The 16,541-nt window shown below is 56.3% G+C and overlaps 1 protein-coding gene across 1 annotated transcript; it reads right to left on the bottom strand.

The window, feature by feature from the left end:
• Nucleotides 1-450: 450 nt before the first annotated feature.
• Nucleotides 451-16,482, bottom strand: SYTL1 (synaptotagmin like 1). The gene is made up of 16 exons (XM_032300999.1): nt 16,392-16,482; nt 11,521-11,591; nt 8,650-8,878; nt 6,640-6,788; nt 6,332-6,404; nt 6,201-6,246; nt 5,185-5,257; nt 4,839-4,939; nt 4,572-4,685; nt 4,201-4,361; nt 3,847-3,943; nt 3,381-3,539; nt 3,025-3,103; nt 2,807-2,906; nt 887-1,092; nt 451-674 (listed from the first exon to the last, which is right to left on the bottom strand). The coding sequence occupies exons 3-16, from the start codon at nt 8,868-8,870 to the stop codon at nt 535-537; spliced, it is 1,719 nt and encodes a 572-aa protein (XP_032156890.1). The 5' UTR covers nt 8,871-8,878; nt 11,521-11,591; nt 16,392-16,482; the 3' UTR covers nt 451-534.
• Nucleotides 16,483-16,541: the final 59 nt, after the last annotated feature.

The raw sequence follows: 16,541 nt of genomic DNA, 5'->3' as shown, positions 1-16,541 counted from the left end.
CCTCAGCCTCCTGAATAGCTGGGACTGCAGGCGTGCGCCACCACACCTAGCTAGTATGTAAACATTTTTGTTTTAGAAATAGCTTCTTGCTTTGTGGCATAGCTCACTGCAGCCTCTAACTCCTAAGCGCAAGCAATCTGCCTGCCTCAGCCTCCCAAGTAGCTGGGACTACAGGCATGTGACACTACCACCTGCAGCTAATTTTTAAATTTTTTGTAGAGATGGGGGGGGTCTCTCTATGTTGCTCAGGCTGGTGTTGAACTCCTGGGCTCAAGCAATCCTTCTGCCTCAGCCTCCCAAAGCATTGGGATTACAGGCATAAGCCACTGTGCCTGGCTTCTCTGAAGTCTTTGTGGCAGAGTCTGAAGTTCCTTAACCTGGCCCCTCTTACTTCCCTGGCGCTTTCCTGCAGTCACCTTTCTTCCTCCCTGCCCCAGCAGACATGAGCCCTTTATTGCCCTTAGAACAGACTTTATTGACTTTAGCCGAGGACAGGCCCTGAGATGGGGGTCCAGAGAGAGAGGTTTGGTCAGGCTACGTCCTGGGGGCCAGGTTGGTTCTGAGCGGTAGAAGGCCATCCACCCACTCGCACGGCTGCTCCAGGAGGGCCTGCCACAGCCGCTTCTCCTCTGGTGTGGAATCCATCCAGGGCACCTGCAGCCCATAGCTGCTGCCTGGATGTGGGTGGGCAGGGGTTGAGGGCATGATCACATTGGACACCTTGGGGCCCCCAGACACCTGCCTGGTCCCAGATTATGCACTGTCCCCAGTTAACTTCCTCAGTTCTCAGTAGATACCAAAGCTCAGGAAGGGACAGAGAGGTATCCAAGGCCACACACTGAGCCCCCATCTCTCAGGGCCTGCCTCAGGGCCCTGCCCCACTTACCAGTGCCCAGGCTCAGACGTGTGCCCCCCAGCTGGCGGCTGGCCAGGGCCCCATGGTCCCAGAGGGAGAGCTCGGCACAAGCCTGGCGCAGGTCAGCAGGCCCAAAGCCATCATACACCATGGTGTGGTTGAACACAGGGCTGAGGCTGCGTCGCACAACCCTTGTACGCTGGCGGCTGGCCCGGCTGTCATCAGGCAGCACGAAGCTGTGCGGGAGGTGGCCTGGCATCAGGTGACCACCCCTTACACTCCCTAGAGTCACCCAGTCACCATACACTACTCATTCTCCCTCACATGTGTCCATGCGCCCTGGCTCCTGCCTACCTGGCCTCAGACCCTCACTGCCCTGGGACCTTTGCACTAACTGCCTCTCAGGTCGCCTGCCTTTAAAAGCTCCTGGCCAGGCACGGTGGCTCACGCCTGTAATCCCAGCACTTTGGGAAGCTGAGGCCGGTGGATTACCTGAGGTCAGAAGTTCTGGATTCAAGCGACCAGCCTGGCCAACATAGCAAAACCCCATCTCTACTAAAAATACAAAAATTAGGCTGGGCGCGGTGGCTAACACCTGTAACCCCAGCACTTTGGGAGGCCAAGGTGGGCGGATCACCTGAGGTCGGGAGTTCAAGACCAGCCTGACCGACATGGAGAAACCCTGTCTCTACTAAAAATACAAAATTAGCCAGGTGTGTTGGCACATGCCTGTAATCCCAGCTACTCAGGAGGCTGAGACAGGAGAATAGCTTACACCCAGGAGACAGAGGTTTCGGTGAGCCAAGACACCACCATTGCACTCCAGCCTGGGCAACAACAGCAAAACTCGGTCTCAAAACAAAACAAAAGAAACCAAAATCAGCTGGGCATGATGGCATGCACCTGTAATCCCAGCTACTCAAGAATTGCTTGAGCCCAGGAGGCTGAAGCTGCCGTGAGCTGAGATCATGCCATTGCACTCCAGCCTAGGTAACAGAGCCAGACTGCATCTCAAAAAAAGAAAAAAGTTGCAGCCTTATTCACAGGGCTGCAGAGCAATGTTTCTGAAATGCAGTTCTGCTACTTGCTGACTCAGTGACTTTCACTATCTTCCTGTTGTTCCACCACCTCCCCTCCTCAAACAGTTTCCAAGGTTTTGTTTTTCTGAGACGGAGTCTAGCTCTTCCTCACCCAGGCTACAGTGCAGTGGGGCGATCTTGCCTCACTGCAACCTTCTGGGTTTGAGTGATTCTCCCACCTGTCTCCCAAGTAGCTGGGATTACAGGCGCCCGTCATCATGCCCAGCTAATTTTTTGTATTTTTAGTAGAGACGGGGTTTCACCATGTTGGTCAGGCTGGTCTTGAACTCCTGGCCTCAGGTGATCCGCCCGCCTCAGCCTCCCAAAGTGCTGGGATTACAGACATGAGCCACCAAGTCAGGCCTGTTTCCAAGGTTTTCAAAGCCTCGGAACCCCCTCTACAAAATACAGTGTTGCTCAGAAGTATAGTACCTGAAAGAAAGACGCCTCTGGCTGCATCAGGGTGGACACCCAGAAGTGATCAGCCACCCCCATTTCACTCTCTAAGGGGGGGGCAGCACCTGGAGGGACCCCTAGAGGTCCCCTGGAAGCTTAGAAAACCACTGAACTATAAGTTTGGGGCCAGGCCCCACAGCCTGGCCTCCCAGGTTCTCTATGGAGGGACCCCTGAAGCCCTCAGCCTCAGCTCTTCAACAAGACCTATAGGTGCCAGTCCTGCTGAAACGCAGCTCCTCAAAGGTGTCCTCAACTTTCCTGACTCCAGGCCTTTGCTCAAACCGTCCCCTTCCCCCCTGCTCAGTGGTGAAATCTCGGGCTGCCTGATCAAGGGTTGATTAGTAGAGGTTTGTCAAGGTTTGGCACTCCACTGCAGGCAAAAGAAAGGAAAGCCCGGAGGGCCAGCACTCCTCACCATTGTACGTAAGTGTCCAGGGAGCCTGCCCGCATCGGCAGAAGGTCCCGAGCCTCCTTCACCCAGAAGTGCAGCTCCCCGCTCGGGGGCAGTCCTGCGCCTGCCGAGACGCTCGGCTGAGTCCCGCGCACGGATGGAGTCCACCCCCCACAACCCGTTGACAGGAGTCTCCCGTTTTTCAGGGCGGGTCCAGCTTGCCCTCTCCGGCTGCCACTCACCCTCGGAGCCGGCTGGGACATACTTGAGGGACAGGGAGAGCAGCCCTCGGCTGGGAAGATCGTCGGGATAGGGTGGGACCTGCGAGAGGCGAGCTTGTCGTGGAGCAGGGTCCAATGGAAAGGGGCCTCAGGAGGGTGGGGTCTGCAGACCTCGATGGGAGGCGGTTAGCAGAGACAGCGGGGCCTGTAGGGGCGGAACCTGGGGATCCCAGCACCCTCAGGGAAGGGGCCCTGAAGTTAAGAGATTGAGGGGAGGCTCTGTCGAAGATGGGGTCTGAGGGAGCTGCGGGAGAGCCTGGTGGGGTACATGCAGGAGACCCGGGCCGCAGGTCTCCCCGCGCGTCCTCGCTCCTCACCCGGGGGTGCAGGGGGAGCCAAGTGGGCTCAGAGCCCCAGTCCCACGTGTCTAGAGGCACTTCAACTTCGCCCAGAAAGATGTTGCGACCCAGGCTTTCGTGGTGCCACACGGACAGGCTCAGCACGCGACCCTGGAGCTCGGCCTTCGGGAGGGAGTACTGGGGACAGGAGGCGCGCTTTAGCGGAGCACTGCTGGTGGCCCGCGTGGATGCTGCGCTAGTTGGCTGGGGCGGGTCCTACCGCGTTCCTAGCACAATGGAATCCTGGGGAGCCCCGAAGGGCATTAGTGGGGGTCTGGACTATCACCACGCCCACCACAAGGCTGGCACCCTGGACAACGCGTTAACGGGGCCTGCCCTGCCCATCCTCCGGGCAATAACGGTACTGGCTGCCCCTGCCACCTCGCTCCGCAGGAAGGGGCGTCCTATTCATGAACAGGGAGCTGCACCGTGGTCACAGCCTCACCCGGAGCGTCTCGTTGAAAACTGGATTTAGATTCCGTTTCTTCACCGCCGTCTTGCGCTTGCTCTGCTTATCTGGGAGGAGGTAGCTTTTGACGTAGCTGGGGAGGTGAGAACCGGAGGTGAGGAGGGGCCCTCCCAGAGCCTTCTCCCTTGCCTTGTGCGCTCCCCCAGCCACCAACCCGAACACGTGCCAGGCCTCGTGCTAAGCGCTTTACAGGGCTTGTCTCGCTCAATCCCACGCCTCCCAATAACGCTGCTGTTCCTATTTTGAAGATTAGGACGAGGAGGCCGAGACCCTGTGAATGGTGCGCTTGGAAGAGACAGCCGCGCCCCGCTTGGCGGGCCGGGCACTCACGGGTCGGAGCGGCGGCGCCGGGCGGCCGCCAGGCCCTGGCACTGGATCACGTGCACGCGCAGCTCGGCAGTGCCCGGCTCGTAGTGCAGCGCGAAGTGCACTGAGCCGCGCACCTGCACCGCCTCCGCCTCGCCGGACAGGCTCATCTGGCTGCCGCTCAGCTGCAGGCGGGAGTGGGTGGGAATCAGGGCCACTCGCAGGGCTCACGTCGGGGCCCGTGGGGGAAGCGCGGAGGGTTCAGACCCGGGTCATGGGTGGCATGCCGGGGCTCTGCAGCGTTGGGTCCCACGGCGAGGGAGGAGCTGGCAGGGGCTACGCGTCGAGGCGTGTCCACCTCCCCCGCCGCCCGGGCCCCCTCCCTCCTGCCTCACCTTGGAGGAGTTAAGGCTGGACACGGAGGAGCTGCTGCTGAGCATGCAGTTGAGTGAGGGGTCGGACCCTGGGGCCTCCTCCCCGTTCTCCAGGATCTGGGATGCGGCCTTGGTCTGCAGAGGGGGCAAATGACGGGGAGCCCCTTCTTTCCCCGCCCCTGCCCCGAGAGCCCTGGGTCGCGGGCTGCTCGCAGGCCTTGGCTGGAGCGCTCCCCGCCTGGAATCCGCTCCGGGTCTTGAGAGCAGCCGCGGGCCACTCCCGCCTACCTGGGCTTGCAGGGGCCCAGGCTCCGGCTCTCCCCCCGACGCGGGCTCCGGCTCCGGGTCCGCCTTCTCGACACAGCTCTGCAGGTCCCCTTGGCCAGGGCCTGGGGTGGGGCACGAGATGCTGAGTGAACCCTCTCCTGCCCGCCCCTAAGCAAATTTGGAGGAACAGGTTTACAACCCCAGCGAGCTGCAGATTAAGGCCCCGGTGCTGTCCTGGGATCGTCCCCGTTTCCGACGTGGGGTGGGAGTGGCGGGGAGGAGGGTCAACAGAGGTGCTTGGGGCCCCTTAGAGCTGCCTCTGACCCCCGAAACATCTCCGTGCTCCCCAACAGGTGCTCCCACTCACCTTCCTGGGCCTGGGACGCCTCCTCAGGATCTGAAGCCTTAAGAGGGATGTAAGGCAATGGGAAATCAGGTCCCTGAAGGAATGAAGGGGTAGAGTTCACAGTGGAGGGGCTGGTAAGGAAGGGGTCGAAGGTCATGTTGGGGTCAGAGGTCACAGGCTCCTGAAACTACCCCAGTTTCAGGTTTAGAGCAGTACTAGGGCAGGGCTGGCAGCCAGCTGCAGAAGCCATGGGACCTGTGCTTCACAGCCCACCCCGCAGGGCTTGTGCTGCCTGACTCACTGCTCCCATTGGTGGAGGCATTCATACCTGAGTCCTCCACCTCAGCCAGCCCAGTCCCTCCTCACTCCTTTTTTTATTTTATTTTCTTTAATACTGACCCATTGGTAAACAACCTTTTTTTTTTTTTTTTGAGATGGAGTTTCGATCTTGTTGCCCAGGCTGGAGATCGCAATGGTGCCATCTCAGCTCACTGCAACCTCCACCTCCCGGGTTCAAGCGATTCTCCTGCCTCCGCCTCTTGTGCCACCACGCCTGGCTAATTTTGTATTTTTAGTAGAGATGGGGTTTCTCCACGTTGGTCAGGCTGGTCTCCAACTCCCGACCTCAGGTTATCTGCCTGCCTTGGCCTCCCAAAGTGCTGGGATTACAAGTGTGAGTCACTGCGCCCATCCTTTTGTTAATTTTTTATAGAGATGGGGGACATTTTGCTATGTTGTCCAGGCTGGTCTTGAACTTCTGGGCTTAAGCGATCCTCCTGCCTCAACCTCCCAAAGTGCTGGGATTACAGGTGAGAGCCACCGTGCCCGGCCCCACTTCACCCCTAATAGCCAGATTCAGAAGTTCCCTCAGAGGTTCATACCACTGTTCAACCCAGGAGATGCTGAGGCGCAGACACAGGAAGGGACATGTCCAGGGTCTCCCCATTCCCAGGCTGGGACCTTTCTCCCTTGCCCCCTGCACATTCCACCTCCTCTCCAGGGACACTGTACCCACACATTGGCTCATTCACTCTTACCTCAGTCTCCCTGAGCCTCTCCTGGGGGGCCTCATCAATGGAGAGCCTAGGAGTAGGGAGAGGACACTCTCAGAGGGAGGGACCCTGGTGACTGCTGGGCATGGTCCCCCCTCCCTGAGACCTCTCCTCACCTGGGCTCTGGCACATGTTCCTTCTCTTTCACAGCAGCTGCGGCCTCCCCGTCGCTGCCTGGAGCCTGGTCTCCTGGGGGCAGGTGAGAAGTTCTGTGAACCCCCATGTTCAGGAAGCCTGGCTGTGACTCAGGGGAGGCCCTGGAGATGCCCACCCACCCCATGCCCACGGAGGGGCATTGCCCACTCAAAGACACACAGTCCTGGGGGCAGCCAGGACTGGAGCCCTGGGCCCTCTCTCCCTGTCCATATACAGCCAGTGCCCTGGATGGCACATGGCTTGCCCTGGCGGGAGGATCTCCTCTCACCCCTGGAGCTCTTCTTCCTGCGCATTGAGGCTCGAACAAGGTCAGAGCCGAAGTGGGCATTGTGATGCCGCTGGGAGCGTGCTTCCTGGAACCAGTCCCCTGTCAGGATCTTCAGCTGCCTGGGGTCTGCCAGTGAGGCCCGGAGCTTGCTGGAGGAAGGGGGAGGGTGTAGCTATCATGACTCATCCAAGCAACATTCCCACCACCCACATGGTACCAGGCATGGGACCAGGGGCCAGGGACCCAACAGCAAGTCAGATTTGATGTGTGCTATGGAGGAGCTCAGGCTGCTGGGGAGACCAAGTCTAGAAGAGACAAGTACACTATAGTGAGCTAGATGATGTGACAGAAGAAGAGCCTGTGAGAATCCAGGAGGGCTTCCCAGAGGAGGTGACATTTGAATCGCCTTTGTTTATTTATTTACTTATTTTGAAATGGGGTCTCCCTCTATGCCCAGGCTGGAGTGCTGTGGCACAGTCTCAGCTCACTGCAACCTTCATCTCCCAGGCTCAAGTGATCCTCCCACCTCAGCCTCCCGAGTAGCTGGAACTACAGGCCCATGCCACCATGCCCGGCTAATTTTTGTATTTTTTTGTAGAGATGGGGCTTTTCCATGTTGCCCAGGCTGGTCTCTAACTCCTAGACTCAAGTCATCCACCTGCCTAAGCCTCCCAAAATGTTAGGATTACAGGCATGAGCCACCATGCCCAGCCTTGAATTGCTTCTTAAAAGACAAATTGGAATTCTCCATGTAGAGAAGGATAACAATTATTATACTTTTTATTATTATTTTTTTGAGACAGGGTCTCACTCTGTTGCCCAGGCTGGAGTGCAGTAGCATGATCATAGCTCACTGCAGCCTAACCTCCTGGGTTCAAACAATCCTCTCACCTCAGCTCCTGAATAGCTGGGACTACAGGCACATAACACCATGCCAGGCTAATTTTTTATATTTTGTAGAAATGGAGTCTCACTGTGTTGCCCAGGCTAATCTGGAATTCCTGGGCTCAAGCAATCCTCCCGTCTCTGCCTCCCAAAGTGCTAGGATTATAGGCATCTCCACTGTGCCTGTCCGATTTCTCTTAAATCAGTGAAGTAGGACTCCTTAGCCCCATTTTTCAGGCGAGGAGCGTGGTACTCGAGGAGGTCAGGTGAGTTGCCCAAGGCTACATAGCTAGGAAGTGTTTGTCCCTAAACATTGCTTGTAACACCCATGCTCTTCTACCACTGCGCTCCTCCGGGAAGAAGTACCAGCATAGGCATAGAAGTGAAGGGTGTGTCAGGGGCTGGGGAGCACCTGAGTGGCTAGAGGGGTCATTTTATGTATGTGTCGGGCAGGGGTTACAGTGGAAGAGGAGATGGTGGGGGCTGGCAAGGACCCACCAGGGAGGCCCAGTGGACCCCCTGGGAGCTTGCCCTTGACACTAGAGGCTGGGGAGCCAAGGGAAGTTTCAGCAGGGATATTAAGGACAGATCTGCCTGGGTGCGGTGGCTCACGTCTGTAACCCTGGCACTTTGGGATCATCTGAAGTCAGGAGTTTGAGACCAGCCTGAACATGGGGAAACCCCGTCTCTACTAAAAATACAAAATTTAGCTGGGCGGTGGTGGCATGCGCCTGTAATCCCAGCTACTCCTGCTGTGGCAGGAGAAGCAGCACAGAGACACACATGCACACAACCTGAGGTACAGCCCACTTGAACCCAGGGGGCAGAGGTTGCAGTGAGCTGAAAAAAATGAAACTCTCAGAAAAAAAAAAAAGGACTGATCTGGGGAGCTGCAGGAAGTGGGCTCAAGAGGCAAGACTGGAGGCAGAGAGGCTGGTGAGAAAGCTGGTGCAGTCACCCCTGGAGAAGTGACGAGCTGTGAGCTGGCCAGGGTCAGAGGAGAGGAGACTAAAGGGCGAAACCAAGAACCACGAAGACACCTGACAGGCAGCGTGTCGGCAGGGAGCAGGGTGGGGGCCACTCAAGCCTCTCGGTGCTCCCTGGCAAGGGTCTGCCCTGCCTCACCTGATGCGCCCCTCCTCCAGCTGGCGCAGGCGGGCATCTCGTTGGAGGACACCAGCAATGGCCTCCTGCTCCTCCTCTGTCAGGAAGCTGAGGTCCAACAGTCCTTCAGGCTCAGCCTCTGGCCCATGCGCCATGGGGAGAGAGGGCAGAGCCCAAAGCCCCTCTTGAGATGAGTGGCCCCTCTGGGGCATCAGCTGGGGCCGTGCCCCAGCTGGGCACATGTAGCTTCCTGGGGGAAGATGGAGGGTCTGGTCAAGCCCTGCATAAATACTTGGCATATCTTGGAGCCAATAGTCCTTTTTTCCCCCAAACATTTGCCCCAGTATGGGTGGGGTGCCATTCCAGGACAGCTGAGCTCAAGGTGGGGTGAGAGGTACTCATGCACAGATGCATACACTGGCCCATGGACACACACGGGGCACAGCAGAAGCAACACAGAGACACACATGCACACACCCTGAGGTAGGGCCACACAGAACTGCAGCGATGGAACACACAGCACACGCGCACACGTGCATCCATGTAGGCACAGATACAGTCCCACATGCACACTAATGCCTGCATAATGACAGGCACACACACAGCTGTTCCCCCACAAAGGGCCCTCTGCAGACACCAACCCGGACCCGTGCCCAGGACTCATGCACACACATTCTTAAACCTGCACACAGCGGCCAGGTGCGGTGGCTCACGCCTGGAATCCCAACATTTTGGGAGGCGGAGGCAGGAGGATCACCTGAGGTCAGGAGTTCGAGACCAGCCTGGCCAACATGGCAAAACCCCCATCTCTACTAAAAATGCAAAAATTAGCTGGGTTTAGCTGGGCATGGTGGCGCGTGCCTGTAATCCCAGCTACTCGGGAGGCTGAGGCAGGAGAATTGCCTGAACCCAGGAGGCGGAGGTTGTGGTGAGCCGAGATCGCGCCATTGCACTCCAGCCTGGGTAACAAGAGCGAAACTCCGTCTCACAAAAAAAAAAAAAAAAAAAAAAAAAAATTAGCTGGGTGTGGTGGCACACGCCTGTAATTCCAGCTACTCAGGAAGCTGAGGCAGGAGAATCACCTGAGCCTGGGAGGTGGAGGTTGTAGTGAGCTGAGATCACACCACTGCAATCCAGCCTGGGTGACAGAGTGAGACTCCATCTCAAAACAAACAAATAAACCTGCATACAGCATGTGCACAGCAAGGGGGATTGGCCCACCCGGATAGGCTCACCTATATATGAATAAGTCTGGGGACAAATATGTCCCTCGATAAAGATGTACATAAACAAAAATCACATAGACTTTGCACACACACATTGCCCAGCTAACTGGGTTGTGAGCTCCTTGGAGGCAGGGAGAGGGAGTCACCCTCAGAGCCGGTACTTTGCACACAACAGATGGTTGGTAAAAGTTTGATTAATTAAATGCAGAAATATGCCTGCACACACATGGGATTGCATGCATACAACCACCCACCTAGACACACAGACACACACACACACCCCTGCTCACCCCCCAGCCCCAGGAACCTCATAGCCTGGGTCCCCTCCCGCCACCTTTCACCTCCACCCTGCCCTGGCCCATTTGGCCTTCCTGTCTGAGGCAACCTCCTCTTCAGCCCACACCCCCAACTTCCTCCCCCGAGGTAACTGCCGCACCCACTCCCACGGAGGCCTCCAACCCAGGGATGCCCCTGCCACCAGCCCTGCCCTCTTGCCTGGAGCCACCAGGCCCCTTTGCTCTGGCCACATGGCTCTCCTGAGACCAGGCTGGGGTCCTGGCAGTGGAGACCTAGGTTGGCACAAGTACCACCCTCCTACCACTGACTCCGGAAAGAAAACATTTGTCCAGCGCTGAGGGGCACGGAGACGTGGCAAGGGGCCCATGACTTGGCCAGGGCTATGTCCTGAGCCCACTGGGTGGCCTCTCCTCTCTTCCCCGCCCCCTCTATGCCAGGGCTCCAGGTGGGGCTGGGAAAGCAGCTGGGCAGGCAGGTCCCTGCTTGTGTCTGCCGCCTATTATGCTCTGTCCCCTTCCAGCTGAGTCAGTTGCCGAGCCCCAGCGATCCCTCGACACCCTCAGGAGCCACAGCCTTCTGCATGGCTGTACTGTGTACATTCACTCTGTGAATACCTGTGTGCTCGACAGCAGCAGTTGCCCTGAACTTCTATGGCCAAGGTGCGGGTCTTGCAAACGCACAGTTCGGGCTCCCCTGTGGATTGGGGTGTGAGCCCACATCCCTCTCTGTGCCATGTGGTGTGGCTGTGTGGGTCCGAGTCTGCCTGGCATGTCTGTGTAGCATGGGTCTGTGTGCTGTGGAGTTGCTGTGTGAGTATGTCTGTGTCTTGCTGCAGTGCGATGCAGTGTGGTGACTATATTGTTGGTGTGGTGTGTTCAGTGACTTTCTGGGTGTTAGCACCATGTGAGGTGTGTGAAGGGTGCATTGTGTATTTCCTCCTGTGCTGTTCATGTGACTGGGCTATGTGCTGTGGGGTGTCCCCAGGTGCCTTGGGGGTCACCAGGTGTGTGTGTCTGAGTGCGGATGGAAGAAGGAAAACGTTTGGCAGAACTGAGACTATCTCTGTCCTGCAGGCCAGCCTGGGCTGGGCCATGGACATCAGAGCCCAGCGTCCCCAGCAGCGACCCCTCCCTGAAATCCCCTCTCCTGCCAGAGGCAGAATCAAGTGTCTGGTCTTCCCTGCTGTTTCAACATCGTGGGACAGATCCATTGGTCAAGAGGAGGGTCTGTCCATCTGTCTGGCTGTTCTAATCCCAGACATGCACCCACCTCCCCCAATCCCAAGGTGCTAGAGGGTGCTCAGGATACCAGGTGGCAGTGCCTGCATCTCCGGACCCTGGCAGGGGACCCTGGCACCGACATGTGTTACCTGTAGGGAGGACACCTTCGTAGGTGGTTCCAGCTCCCCTGGCAGCCAAGTTTCAGGGACTGGGAGAAGAGCTGTGAGGGAAGAAGGCTGACTCAACAGGCACCCCAGCCAGCAGCTGCCCCACACTGAGGAGGAGGAAACACCTCGGCAGGGCCTGATGCAAAACCGGGCCTGGACTCCCAGCGCCCCGGGGTGCACCCCCGCCGACTAGAGAGGCCAGGCTTGGCCCCAGCCACTCTGCAGAATGTGTAGCAGCCCCACCCTGCCCACAATGAAGCTGATAGGAACTCGCTTTGAAAGCAAGTTAGAAACCTTTCTTTTTCAGCACCAAGGGGAAGGAAGGATTGCAGCCTTTGCTGTCAGACCACCCTGCGCAGGGTCCCTGCTCTGCCACTGGGCGTGTGACCTTAAGTAGGTCTCTTCCATTTCTTCTGATGCAAACTGTGGGGAGCAGAGTGTAAGGGGCCTATTCTGAAGGAAGTGAAAGTGCCTGGTGCAGGCTGGCATAGTCGGTGCCAGGTGTCCCCACTCCAGCAGAGTCCAATGCCCATGGCCATTTTTCAGCAACCACTGCCCTCCATGTCCACATGTACCTCTGGGACGTGCTGGCCATAGCAGAGCAGCCCTCTGTTGCCTCTACTATCCTGGGCCCCATTTGTTTGAGGAGGCCTGAACTCTTCCAGTGCCAAGGTGAGGGTCTCACACCCTCTGTCTATGGGGAGCCCCCCGAACACCCCATTCTACACCTAGATTTTGCCCACACTGAGACGAGAAGGTTTGGGCCCTAGATTCCATTGGCTTCAGGACCAGGAACCTCCTGGGTTATCTTGGGCACAAGAGGCCACACCAAAGCTTTCTGACTATTTCCAAGTCCACTTCATTTCCCATGGCCTATCCTGCCCCAACCCCCTCCCGTGAACCTAGGGCCATGGATTAAAGATTAGAGGGCTCCTCATAGACCGCTGGGAGAGGTGGGGCAAGGGGTGGATTCTAAGCAAAACCAGTCTGGGCGCAGTGGCTCATGCCTGTAATGCCAGCACTTTGGGAGGTTGAGGTAGGCAGATCACTTGAGAATAGGAGTTTGAGACCAGCCTGGACATGGTGAAACCCCATCTCCACTCAAAATACAAAAACTAGCTGGGCATGGTGGTGGGTGCCTGTAGTCCCAGCTACTTGGGAGGCTGAGGCAGGAGAATCGCTTGAACCCTGGAGGTGGAAGCTGTAGTGAGCAGAGATCTCACCACTGCACTCCAGCTTGGGCAACAGAGCAAGACTCTGTCTCAGAAAAAAACAAACAAAAAAACTCACTCTTCCTTCTCCTCATCAGAACCGGCTCCCACCACCACTGAGAGACAGAGGGCCCCTCCTCCACCCCAGCCCACGGTGGAGGCTTCCCTACTTGTTTTTTGCAAGTTAACCTTATTTTTCTCTTTTTTTTTTTTTTTTTTTTTTTTTTTTTTGGGTTTTTTTTTTTTCCCCGGCTGGGGTGCGAGGGCGCAATTTCAGCCCCCTGCAACCTCCCCCCCCCAGGTTCACACGATTCTCCTGCCTCAGCCTCGAGTAGCTGGGATTACAGGCGCCCACTACCACACCTGGCTAATTTTTTGCATTTTTAGTAGAGACAGTGTTTCACTATGCTGGCTAGACTGGTCTTGAACTCCTGACCTTGTGATCTGCCCGACTGGGCCTCCCAAAGTGCTGGGATTACATGCATGAGCCACCATGCCTGGCCAATCTTATTTTTCTCATCTGTTAAATGGGGGTAATAATTCCTCCTCAGAGGGTTTTCACTAAAATTCAGTGAGATCCCCACAGATATATATATATATATTTTTGAGATTAAGTCTTGCTCTGTCGCCCAGGCTAGACAGAATACATTGGCATGATCTTGCCTCACTGCACCCTCCGCCTCCCGGGTTCAAGTGATTCTCCCGCCTCAGCCTCCTGAGTAGCTGAGACTAACTAATGCCTGCGACCGTGCCCGGCTAATTTTTGTATTTTGAGTAGAGACGGAGTTTCACCATGTTGGCCAGGCTGGTCTCAAACTCCTGGCCTCAGGTAATCTGCCTGCCTCAGCCTACCAAAGTGTTGGGATTACAGGTGTGAGCCACCTTGCCCAGCCTCCCACAGACTCCTAATTAATGCATTTATGCACCCACACATGCAGTACTCATTAAGCAGCCACTGTGGGACCGTCACTGTGATGCTGCCACCTTCATTAAGGTACTCAAAATGGAGAGTGGTCAACAGCATCCTCACCCCTTCCTGCCATCCTGGTCCTGGCACCCCTCCCAAGGATGTTTCTCTGCCCTCCTCCCACCTCAGCAGCCCTCCTTCCTGGAAGGCATGAAACAGCTTTGTCTGCTCTTTGGGTTTCTAAATTTCCCTTCCTTTCTCTGCCTCCTGTCCTTCCTGTAGCTGTGACTCCCTGACACTGGTATTTCCAGACATCTCTCCTGCTATGTCTCAACCTGCATTCATCTGGCCTCTTCCCCACCTGAAACCTATTTCCAAGTTTCCTCCTCTGTAACCAGCCCCCATCGTCCTGGCCCCTGGCCTCCTGCTGCTTCCTGCCACCTCCAGGTGCTGTCCACACTTCGCTCAAGCCATCCTCCCCCTGCCCAGGTCTCAGTCCCTGCTCAAAGCTTCCTCTTCTCCCACCTCCTTGTGGCCACACCCAGCCCCTCCGGCCCTTTGCTGCACAGCTTTTGAATATACTTTTGTCATCCTCTGGTTTGGAGCTGCCAGCAGACAGCCAGGCCATCCCTTGGGCCCATTCACACAATTCCAAACTAGTCCAGCTTCCTTTAGACACGTCCTGAGACGGAAGCCTCACCACTTCCCAGGAGAGCCTGGCCCTCAGCTGTGCCAGCTCACCCCAGACCCTGCACTGCTGTGGTCTCCAAGCCTGGGATTTCTTGGGATTGCTGCCCTAACTCTGGCTCTCTCCCTTCATCACATATACCCGCAGACCCTTAGCTATAGACTATTTCCTGTCCCCTCAACACCCCTGGGCTTTCTGTGCCCCCTGTGGGAATGCTTTTCCCCAGCTCCAGGACTAGCTCAGCCTCCTCCAGAGTTCAGTGCTCCTGCGCTGCAGCCAGTCTCTAGGCAACGTCCCTCCGTTAAGAGGCAGGGTCCTAGAGGCCAGCAGATCTGGGTTAAAATCTGCCACACGGTTCCCTTGTAGCCTGGGATCAATGACAATCCCTCACTCTCTTCCTTTATGAAGGGGGCAGGGGACAACAGCCATCTCAGGGGCCTGCTGCAGGAAGGAGAGCTTCCATTCTACTTTCGCATCACAGCACCTCTCATTTTCACTCCTGCGCTCCAGTGAGGCCATTGCACAAGGTGGCTCTGAGTGGGGCTCTGGAGCCCAGCTGCCAGGTTTCAACCAAAGTTCCACTGTTCCTACCTCTGTGACCTGGAGCAAATCACTTTACTTCTCTGCTTACTTCTTCATCTGTAAAATGGGATGATGGCACCTACCTTGTTGTAGGGCTCTTGTGAGGCTAAGATGATATTTTATTACAAGGCCTAGCACAGAGTAAGCCTTTGCTAACTGTTGGTGACTTTTTTTTTTTAAAGAGATGGGGCCTTGCTCTGCCACCCTTGACCTCCTGGGCTCAAGCAATCCTCCCTCTTCAGCCTCCTGAGTAGCTGGGGCTGCAGGTAACCACCATCACACCCAGCTAATTTTATTTTTTGTAGAGATGGGGTCTCACTTTGTTGCCCAGACTGGTCTTAAATTCTTGGGCTCCCTCTGTCCTCCAGCCTTGGCCTCCCAAAGGGTTGGGATTACAGGTGTTTGACACTGTGGCTGACCTTGTTGGTGACTTCTATGGTACAATTTTATGTCCTGTTTCCCCAAGGCAAATTTTAAATTCTGCTAGGCTAACGCGCGCCTTAAACCATTTTTCTATCTATTCTGCTTTGGCTGTCTTCAGTACTGAATTTGTCCCCCTTAACCAACTCTCGGATGGACCCAATACACAAAACACATTTTTGAAAATGGAATTGCTGGGGCCAGGTGTAGTGGCTCATGCCTGTAATCCCAGCACTTTGGGAGGCTGAGGCGGGTGGATCATCTGGAGTTCAAGATCAGCCTGGCCAACATGGTAAAACCCCGTCTCTCCTAAAAATACAAAAATTAGCCAGGCATGGCGGCAGGTACCTGTAATCCCAGCTATTCGGGACTCCGAGGCATGAGAATCACTTGAACTTGGGAGGCGGACGTTGCAATGAATCGAGGTCGTGCCACTGCACTCCAGCCTGGGTGACAGAGCGAAACTCTGTCTCAAAAAGAAAAAAGCAAAGAAAATGGAATTGCTCCAAAGTGGGGAGGAGGCACCTTTGCCTTGCCCTGGAGAAATCCCAGGCTTGGAGACCACAGCACTGCAGGGTCTGGGGTGAGCTGGCAGATGCCTGGCCCAGGACCCCATGGCCAGCTGCTACAGCATGTCCTCAGGGCCACCTTCAGGACAGAGACCAAATCCTTGGCTAATTCAACTGAAGTGATGCATGGGCAGGGTTGGGAAAGGGTTCAGGGAGGAAGTGGCTTTTAAGCTGGGTCTTGGTTAGGCAGGGCCACCATGAGGGGGACGGTGAAGAACAAAGGATCGGAGGCAGGAGAGGGCTGGATGGATATGGGGGCCAGAGGCTGGCCATGCTCTTGGCTCATCCCTAACTGCACTCCTAGGGGCGGTGGGGACGGCAGTGGAGGCCCTACTCAGCCCTAACCCCAATCCTACAAGTCCTTTCCAACAAGGACGATGGAAGGGTTTCAATGCTCACCTGCCTCAAGGGGAAAGCTTTGGAATGGGGGATGTAGAATGGCAGGGAATTCCCGACTGAGCAGGGATGGGATATACCTGAGGGATGCTGATGGCTCCAAGCACTGGACACAGACTCAACTATGGCGCAGGCAACCAGACCCTTGTCAAGGGGCAGGGGGTCCCAAGAATACCAAGACACTATGAGCTGAGGGGTAAGGGGGGCCCAGAGAGGGAGAAAACAATGGC

The sequence above is a fragment of the Sapajus apella genome, unplaced genomic scaffold, assembly GCF_009761245.1.
Source record: "Sapajus apella isolate SASKATOON/1434 unplaced genomic scaffold, GSC_monkey_1.0 scaffold43, whole genome shotgun sequence".
In the NCBI taxonomy this organism is placed as follows: domain Eukaryota; kingdom Metazoa; phylum Chordata; class Mammalia; order Primates; family Cebidae; genus Sapajus; species Sapajus apella.
This window is presented reverse-complemented; position numbering and strand designations above follow the sequence as displayed.

Excerpts from the sequence above, each read along its gene's own strand:
- SYTL1 (XM_032300999.1), bottom strand. The coding sequence starts at position 8,870 with ATGTGCCCAGCTGGGGCACGGCCCCAGCTGATGCCCCAGAGGGGCCAC. Across the intron at positions 3,540-3,846 it reads TTTTCAACGAGACGCTCCGG|TACTCCCTCCCGAAGGCCGA; the intron begins GTGAGGCTGTGA and ends TCCTGTCCCCAG. Across the intron at positions 1,093-2,806 it reads CTGGACACTTACGTACAATG|CTTCGTGCTGCCTGATGACA; the intron begins GTGAGGAGTGCT and ends CCTCCCGCACAG.